Source organism: Monopterus albus, unplaced genomic scaffold (assembly GCF_001952655.1).
Source record: "Monopterus albus unplaced genomic scaffold, M_albus_1.0 scaffold93.1, whole genome shotgun sequence".
NCBI lineage: Eukaryota > Metazoa > Chordata > Actinopteri > Synbranchiformes > Synbranchidae > Monopterus > Monopterus albus.
Genome location: NW_018127973.1, coordinates 1631213 through 1641150, shown reverse-complemented (window position 1 = coordinate 1641150; position 9938 = coordinate 1631213). Strand labels below are relative to the sequence as shown.

Genomic DNA, 9938 nt, shown 5'->3' with positions numbered 1-9938 from the left:
TTCGACCTAGAAATCTAGTCCAGTTGATTTTTTCTAAGTTTTTTCAGCTTACTATGACCTGGATGACGGAGAATCTGCACAGGCATATCTGGAGTCTTCACTATATACAGTAGCAAACATATGAAAATGCACTTTATGGAAAAGGCTCAAATTTGTTGTCAGCACAGCCTTAAAATGAAAAAAGAAACCTTTGCTTCTTCAAAGCTCTCTCTACACTGTGGGCCACTAGATAGACAGACAGACAGACAGACAGACAGACAGACGGATAGACAGATAGACAGATAGATAGATAGACACTAAATAAGCATAATCCATTTTACAAAATGATTTTGCCAGGTCCACCTACAGTAAACACCTGCCAATCACTGTATTTATACGTGATGGGTGTTTTGTCTCCTGTCCTTTACACAGTCTGTCATGATAGGGTCATACCTTTACATAGCCCATTCCTCTGTGCCATATTTATCAGGGATTTTTAGGGAATATTTGTGTAGCTTTAAATGACGATGGTATCCGATTTGAATCCACATCACCTGATGATCACTGGATGGTGCTTTTGGTCCCCGCTTCTTTTCCAGTAATTTTGCGTAAACCGCTTTGCGTAATCACCACGCAACTTCGTCAGGATACAACTATTTTATTTTGATGGGTGGGCACACGCTCTCTCTTCCTCTCTTTCTACCTCCTCACCCCCACCCCCACCCCCTTTCACTCTCCACTATAAAAGATCTCTGTGATGGACACCCCGTTACACCGCAGTTCCCTTTCACGCAGCGGAGATGAGCGCTCGGATAGCGAAATCCAACCCGGCCATGAAACTAATTGTGGTGAGTACCCAGAGTTTCTGCATCTCTTCTCATTGATTCTCCATGTGGTGAGCTGGCGCGCAGGGACACCTCTCACTGAAGAAATAACAAGACAAGTTATTTCTTTGGATGGACGCGGATTATTACGTTACACGCGGTTTCAGAGGAAGGTACACGGGCACTCGCCTTAGTCCTGATTTGACCACTGTACAGAGGAGTACAGAAAAAAGCGTAAACGTTCGCTCGTCCTGTTCTGTCGCTACAACGTGGGTCTGTGCAGGTAGTCTAATGATGTCTAACTTATTACAGGGACCAGTCTGTGCACCCCAGTCTTCGTATCCTCTGAAATGTTTTGGGTGGCGGTTGATACCAGGATCGGTCTGGTTTACTCCACTACTGGTTTTGAGAACAGAAATGATCCCTGTCGCATAATGACACGTGAGCCTTAATATAATACAGTGGTGGAAAGTAACTAAGTACATTTACTCAGGTACTGTGCTTAAATATAGTTTCGAGATATCTGTATTTGAGTATTTTCATACTCCGCTGCTTCATACTTTTAGGTTTTAGAGGCAGATATGTATTGTATTTTTACTCCACTACATATATTCTATAACTGTAATTACTAGTTACTTTTCAGAATCAAATAATACAAAAATACAGTAAGGTTATAAGACTTTATTGATTCCTGGTGGGAAATTCACAAACTACCCAGCAGTAATTCAAATTAAAAGCATATAAACCAGTTAAACTGAGCCTTGGCTTCACCTGAAGGGGGGAGCGTCGGACAATGGGAACAGCCACGATCTCTGCACCCCTCTCCGCCCGCTGCCCAGGAGCCACCAGAGTGCAGATGTACACAATAATGCATCAGTAAATATAATCCAATTATATGATATACATGAATGTGAACTGTGCCATTCTGCATAATAACACTTTTACTTTTAGTACATTAAGTATGTTTTGATGCTGATACTTTTAATTAAGTAACTTTTGAATACAAGACTTGTAACAGAGTATTTTAACACTTCTGTATTGCTACTTTTACTTAAGTAAAGGATCTGAGTACTTCTTCCACCACTGATAATCCATATTCAGACTGGCTCCCTCATACACTGTCTGTTTCAAACGGGGATGTGTGACCATTTAAAAGCTCATATATTAGATTAAGGTATTTGTATAGTATATTTTCATAGTTTTTTCGTTAGGTAAAGGGATTTCTGGCTCACTGGGGTAGCTTTTGAGCTGGCTGCCATAAATAATTATAATGTTGAGGGTGTGGACCAAATAGAAGGAGTCACAGACACAGGGTGCCCTTTCTATGCTGTGCTGAGCTGCTGTTTTATTGAACATACAGCTGGGGCAACAGCACCAACAGCAGAATGCACTGAACATGCTAACAATCCCCACCAACTATGTACCTCGCGCCCAGAGGGTCATTCTGGGGGACCCCACCAAGTGTCTCTCTACCCTAGTGCTACACAGCCCCCACCTGGCTGGTTAACTGTCCTCAGTAACCATGGTCATAACAAAGACCCTTAAGTGTTGGGGCAGCCTGCACTGCACTCTGGTGGCTCCTGGGCAGCTGGCGGAGAGGGGTACAGAGATCGTGGCTGTTCCCATTGTCCGACGCTCTCCCCTTCAGGTGAAGCCAAGGCTCAGTATGGTGCGAGTCTGCTCCTATGAAGCATGACCTGGTTCTGCTTGCTCAGTCTCAACCTGTATACTGCATCTGACAGTCTTTTCAGCACAGTACAGGGTTAGCTCCAAGCCCTTTACCTGCCGAGGGTGGTGCACCGTGCACCCACATCAGTGCACAGGGGACAAAGCTCTCTCCTGGGCTCCAAGCAACCTGTGCCTGGATCTGGCAAGGCACTGTGTCCATCGGTGCCCCCACCTGGTCCTGCTGCCAGTGATTATGCAAGCACTTGGTCAGCCCCCTCTGAGCTGCACAGGAGCCCCCACCTCTGCTGCAGGGGATGGGACCTGCATGGCTGCTGCCTGTCTTGTGGCAGTGTCCTGGTCCTTGGTGCACCAACCACACCGGTGCTTCTTCCTTCCATAGCTCCTCTTGTACAAGCCCTCACTGGCTTGCCTGGACATGGTGCACAGTGCCTGGGAAGTGGCGTAGGTGTGGACGAGCCTCTGGCTGGCCCTGGTGGTGTAGATGACCCTCATGCTGGCCACCCCAGCATCACAGTTGGGTGCAGCCCTTCCCTACCAGTAGCATGAAGAGCCACTGCATTCACACCCAGGCAGACCATAGCCCCATCACGTCAACCACTGCACCCACTCTACCAGCAGGTCAAGGCTAATGATGCATGGATCTTGAATGTTGGCCAGTCTGAACCCGTGCTAAACTGTGCGGCCAGCAACAGTCACTTTGAGCATCCTCTCTGCCCACATCTTTGCACTCCCAGCAGTGACTGTGGTGATGTGGTGCTTGGTGGTCCTCCACTTCTGGGGTCTTGGCCCTTCTGTCCCTGGCAATGTCCCCGGGCACACTACAGACATGTTGATCTCATGTCCACCAAGGCATGGCATTTGATGCCATTCAGCTCACAGTCTAGGTATAATCCGTGTGTCTGGCCCAAATAGCCAATCCACAGCTGCAACAGGTCGAAGGTAGATGAGCTGTTCGAGGGTGCTGGCCGTGTGCTAGTGCTGGGCAATGGCATACGATGTGCAGATGACGCCTCTTGACATCACTCAGCTGCTCTCCTGATTCCTTGTCATGGCAGTGCTGTAGCGGTGATCTGACAGGCTGCCTGCTCCTCCTTGCTGGTTCCCTCAGGGTCCATCTGGCATACAGGGTGGTTTAGCCTGGGGGAGCACAGCATGCACACAACTTGCCTTGGCCAGGGCTGTGGTCAGGGTGGATGGTGCATAGATGCAGATGTGCTCCTGGTGCCAATCCAGCTGGAGCCCTTAGATAAAATACTGGAGGGCAAATTCTTCCAGCACAGAGTGGTCAAATGTCAGGTACCCACACATGCATTATGGGGGATCCTGCAAGGTGCTTCTCCCCTCGAGCTTTCTGGGTGACCTTGGAAAGCGTCTCTCTGCCCCAGTGCTACAATATTTTTAATGACAATTCAAGTAAATTGTGTAATGTTAGGAAAAAGTTTGTTTGCCTTTGATAAATGGAACTCATGCTTTCCACAGTTTTTTTAAATAAATAGACCAACAAACAATAGATATGATTTTAATTAATGAGTGAACGTTTACGTTGCATCACGTTTCATTGCTTTTACTCAAGCATTTTTGAAAGGACAGAAACCTAACACTTTCACAATAAAGTCACATGGTGATGAGGCATTTAAATGTATGCCTCCAGGCTCAGAGCAGTTATTTTCTTTGGTGTGTTTTGTATGTTGTACTGTGATGGAGCTTTTGCAGGATTTGCATATGTTCAGATATTTATCAGGGCAGAACACTGTGACTACAAAACACTGGACCCACTATCTAGCCTCATGGGTTGCATGTATGTTTGCCTGTGTGTGTGTTCTTCTACTTGCTATAAATGATTTATTTATTTATTTTTGCTACAGACTGAGGACATTTTGGCTTCTCCTCACTTTCTGAAACACCTTTTTGAGGGTTAAGTCTTGGTTTTATGGTTAGGGCTGGAATTAGTTTTAGGGGAAGGGTTATGGTTAGGCATTCAGTTCTGATGGTTAAGGTTTGGGTAAGGGGATAGGGAATGCATTATGTCAATGAGTGTCTTCACAAAGATACAAGTACAAGTATGTGTTTGAGTGTGTGTCTGAGAGAGAGAGAGAGAGAGAGAGAGAGAGGATCGTATTTTGTGCTGTGCAGGGGCAATCAGTAATTCTGTTTGTGACATGCTGCATCAAGGCAGTAAATACAAACTAATGTGTGTGCACATGTACTTTAGTTCCCATTTAATGCGTAATGTGCTATCATCCATACAAAGTATTTCCTTTATCGTGGTGCAGGTTTCACACTACAGTTTACTTAAAATAGGCAATTATTTTGTTGCTACAATTTCTGATGTAGCGTTCTCTTATTTACTCAGTTAGTCAGCCAGTCATTCAGACATTAGTTCTGCCAGGCAAACATCTATTTAGCCGACTAGTGAGTCAGTCATCTAACCATTCATCAGCTGGCAACATCCAGCCAGTATGTCAGTCTGCAGCCTTCTAGATTCCCCATGCCTTTCTGCTTGTTTATTCACTCAACAAACTCGGCCACTTTGTACACTAAGTAATTGCTGTAGTTGTTAAAGGAACTCTGCAATTTTTTGATTTAGAGGTCCAGCAGAAAAAGTACCTCCTGCACCAGTGCATGCTTCTGACATGTGTGATTGCGTTTTGTCTCCTAAACACAGACTTTTCATTTGGCCTGAGAAGATGTGTGTGGAGCAGGCATCTAAACTGGACTCAGTGTTATCTGCCTGTTTTTTTTTTCTCATGTTTCTTGTGTGTTGGTGAAAAAGTGAATTTCTGGGGATCTTGTTTAGTACTTGTGTATTGGTTTTGATAGCCATTCAGACAGTTAATGAGCCTGCCAGTCATCCATCTGTCCTACTGTATAATCCAGTCACTAATCCATATGAAGCAACATACCCTATTCTATCTATTATTATCTGGGCTCCCTTTATCTTTACTCCTCCTCTCCTTCACTCTCTGCAATGTCCGTTGTAATCAGCCACCAACTTCCCTAAACCGAGCAGCAGGTTCTCACATGCAGACAGGAGAAAACACAGAGAGGGCCCTTGGCCAAACACAATCAAAGAGATTTCTTTCCTTCCCTTTTTTTTTTTTTTGTCAAACACTGTCAGTAGGGTGAGGAAGTGAGTGTCAGGGGAAGGAGACATCATACGAAGGGTGTGTAAAGGTCTAGGATCAACAGGTTTTAAACAAACAAGTACAAACGTTTATTCAGAAAGTAACGATTACCTCTGGAAGTTGCTTCCCCTCACCTAACTTCCCCTTTTCCATCAACAGTAGTACTGATAGCAGTGTGTGGCAGAGCGTGTGTGTTGTGATGAACTCATTGATCCAGTGCGTGCTGAACAATTAAGAGACACAAAGAGCAGAAAGAGAGTAGACAAAAGAGATATGGCTGTTGCATTAATGTTGTGGTCACACACAGGCCTTTATATTTGTTTTATCTTCCTCTTGTATGAGTCATATTAAAATCAGGATAAGTGATCTGATGCAGATTTCTGTAGTGAAAGTTTATCAGACACTAGATGTGTTAGAACATGAACAGAGTTTCATTTATTTAGCTTAAACAGAACATATAATTTGCAAGTGCTCAAATTTAAATGTGTAAAGCTACAGACAAATGCAGCAATAAAACCGTATCGATGTTTGGCTTCAGCCCAGATGGTGGACAAAGTATTCAGATCATTTACTTAAATAGTAGCAAAACCATACTTTAAAGGATAAGGTCGACCATTTTCTATATTAATAGCATTTTCAACACCCCCATAGAAAGAGTAAAACCATCAATGAATTACCTCTACTCGCTGTTAATGTATGTCTGTCTGTTGGAGCTGGATTATCTTATTCATCTGTGCCATTGTTGTTCAGAAATGATTAAAAACACATCAGGGAAACACACCGCTGCACTGCTTGGCATATTTCCTCATTATGAAACACCAGATCCTGATATTTTTTAAACATGATACAAACTCTTTGAACTCCTTCCCTCCGGACGGCGCTACAGGTCACTCTGCACCAAGACAAACAGACACAGAGACAGTTTCTTCCACCAGGCTGTTAAACTCATGAACAGCTAGTCCATGTTGCTCTTTTAACTTGTGCTTTTTAACTTGTATATATTTTTTGTATTTATTTATTTTGTTTTTATGTTGTGCGGATTGGGAACCATTAAGCTGGAGTCAAATTACTTGTATTTTTTAAATACTTGGCAATAAAAGTTACGCTTATGTTGCCCCAAAGGCTCTGAACAGCAATAACTTTATACAGCATCTGAAGTAAGCAAGAGCCAAAGGCCTATGCACGAGATCTCTGGATATTTTTTAAAAATCCTTGGGTGTGGTGTCATTGACTGCTGTGATGTGTTTCCCTGATGTGTTTTTAATTGTTTTTGAACAACAATGGAGGTTTATGGCACAGACGAATAAACTTATCCAGGACCAACACACTGACAGACATTAACAGTGAGTAGAGGCAAATCGTTGGGTTTTAATCTCTGTATGGGGACTGTTGAAAAATCTGTTAATATAGAAAATGACTGGCATTATCCTTTAAATATTCCATAACAAGTAAATGCCTTGCAGCCCAGTGCCCACACCAGGGGTCTGGGCACTGTATGGTTAAGTGATGATTAATGAAATAGCAGAATTCTGCTGCACATGTTTATGTTTGTTTTTGAACTTGAACTCATTGCTTCAAATTAAACCCTTTAAGAAGTATAAAGACGAACAGCTAACAAATCATAGACCTCTGTGACCAGGAACGCCAGCTAAACAGTTTTTTTTTTTTTTAAATAAGAGACTATAAGCCAGAAAGGTTGGGAACCATTCATTTAATCTTTAGTAATGCATTGTATTTTAAAAGCTTATCATATTTTTTCATGTAAAATCCTAATCCGTAAAGCAACTAGTCAACATTACTGTCGAATAAATGTATTGTAGTGCAGTTAAAAGTGCTATATTATCCACTGAAGTGCAGCAGAAAGTATAATTAAGTGCAGTACTTGAGCAAAATGTACCTGTACATCATCACTGGCTGTAGTTGTATGACACTGAATGATTTTTATGTATTTGTTTCAACATAGTCATTGGTCTGAAACCCTGAACTGAGCAAACAGAAATAAAATATCTTTCTACCTTTAACAATAGATGTAACAACAATAACAATAAAGACCTGCAACAATTTTTATTTTGGATTAATCTGCTTATTATCTGGTTTATGAAATCAGTCAGGTAATAGTAAAAGTATAAAACTGACCTATTCACCAGTGAATGTCGCATTTGAGAAGCTGGAACCAATTAAATATTACAATTTTTGCTTAACGAAAGACTTAATTAATGACACCTTTTCCTGTCACCTGCCTACAAATACAAATACCCTGCGCTCCAGCTACTGAATGCTTTCGTGTCTCGTAAAGCCGACCGCCCCCCGCTTCTGTCTTGGTCTTTCTCTGTCCTCCTCTCCTCCGTTCCATCTTCCTGTCTCTCCTCTGCCTTCCTCCCGTTTTCCTCCTTCCCATAGGGGTTCTGCTGTGCAGATATTTTTCAATTAACTGGGTGTCAATAAATTGATCTGTTACAATTAATTCATAGGACATATGCATTATAATAGTACTGTGAAACTGAGAACTGTGTTCACAGACCCTGCTTGGTTTACAGTGCAGACTGACTAGATTTAACTTAACTGAGTATTAAAGTTGTGCCTGAATCTAAACATGTTAAACATGTGCTCACACATAAAGAATATACTGCTATAGTTTAAAATCCAGAACAAAAATTAGGAGGACCTCTGGTTTGAGATACATATGGAGTAAACACTGCTTGCATTATTGAAATAGTCAGTGTTGAATCAAAGGTTATGAGTAACTGTGTGGTGATAGATGTCTTATGATGTAGCAGCATGTCCCGGAGTACGTACTCCATACTCGCATGACACGTACACACACTTCCAAGAGCTGGAATCCCCCCTCAGACCACCTGTGTTCTTCAGTTAACTGAAGCCATGTGCCTGGTGGAAAAACTAGTGTCGTGTGGTTTGGTCCCTTTTGTGCCATGGCTCTTCTTCTTATACTGAGCTGACCTCAGGCTGAACTCATTCTGTCTTTGCATTTAAGTTTCCTCTACTCAGTGAAACCCTTAGCCTCAGTCCTATCAGCTGAAAGTTATTTACATACTGTGGCTAATTTCATCCTGGAGTAGTTTAATGTTTCAGTAACAACACAATGCCTGATCAAGATGTCTGGCCTATTGTATGCTTTTTAACACAGTGTTCAGTATATCACCACTGAAAAACCCCCAATGAAAGGCATTTTGGTTAGAGTTTATATTAATTTATTCAATAAGTTTTTACCCCTGTGTAAATGAATAAGCCCATTAATGCGTATCTTTAAATTTTGCATGCTCTTCTGGAAAGCATGTGCGAGCGCTTTAAGGCTACTTCTCTCAGGTGTTTGAGCTCTTTAATTATGCTGCAGTGGCCCATCACTTAAACAGTGCTTGATCTTATTTCACTGAGCCACTGTGTTATCTTCAGTGGTGAAAGGTGTACTCAGATTATTTACTTAAGTAAACACAGCAAGTTTAGATTATCTTGATCCCAGATGGTGGTGGCAGAGATTTTGAGCCAGGCTCAAAGCTGCTATAGTTTTCATTTGTAGGACTGGCATTATGCCACTTTATAAGGTATTTACATTTTTTCAAATGACAAAGTAACTACTTAGATTGAGAATATGTGGTCAGTCCATCCAGGTAAAGCCAATTTTGAATTTGGTCCAAGGTTTTCAGAGATGTGAGTGCTCCTTACCTGACCAAACTAGCTCTGTTAGCAGGCAGCTACATATTGTTCAGAGCTCAGTGGTCTGTCGGCGAGGATGCCGGTGTTCCCCTGTCGGTACTCAAATATTACACCCCATGCTTCCCTTAACTGTTACCTGGCATAACCTCACTGGTTGAGGTGGACCTTTCTACTTTTCCTTTCCACTGTGTTGTTCCCTGTGATTGTCTCTGTTTGGAGGATGGCATTATGGGGAATTTGAGTTGCCCTTGGTGGAGGTTTGTTCTCTCTGAGAGCTGTCCTGTTATTTTATCGAGTTTAATGTGATGTTGGTCAAACTATGCATACCCAGCTAGTGAGAGACCCACAATGTGGGAACAGCAGTAAACTATAACATGAGTACAGCATCTGGCCACCTGTCATCTGACTGAATATTTTACTGTGTTTTTCTTCTGTTTGCTGTGGAAGCTTATCACTACACACACAGACTTCTGCACACTTATACGGTTGTTTGTGTCATTCAAGAGGATAGCATTTGTTAAAAAAAAAAACACGTTCTTTGCTAAAGAATTAGTAATTTGTTCTGCAAAAATACACTGGGGCGGTTTGCAGCCGAGTGTGAAGTGGCTGGGGTGAGAAACAGCGGCTCCAAAAACGAGGGCATGGTTCT

General features: G+C 42.4%; 1 protein-coding gene across 1 annotated transcript in view; it reads left to right on the top strand.

The window, feature by feature from the left end:
* The first annotated feature begins 711 nt into the window (after window positions 1–711).
* LOC109964871 (tumor necrosis factor receptor superfamily member 11B) overlaps window positions 712–9938 on the top strand; it is a 25932-nt gene continuing 16705 nt past the window's right edge. The window contains exon 1 of the mRNA XM_020608442.1: window positions 712–827. Within this exon, the coding sequence (XP_020464098.1) occupies window positions 780–827 (48 nt within the window). The 5' untranslated portion in view covers window positions 712–779. The remainder of the gene's footprint in view (window positions 828–9938) is intronic.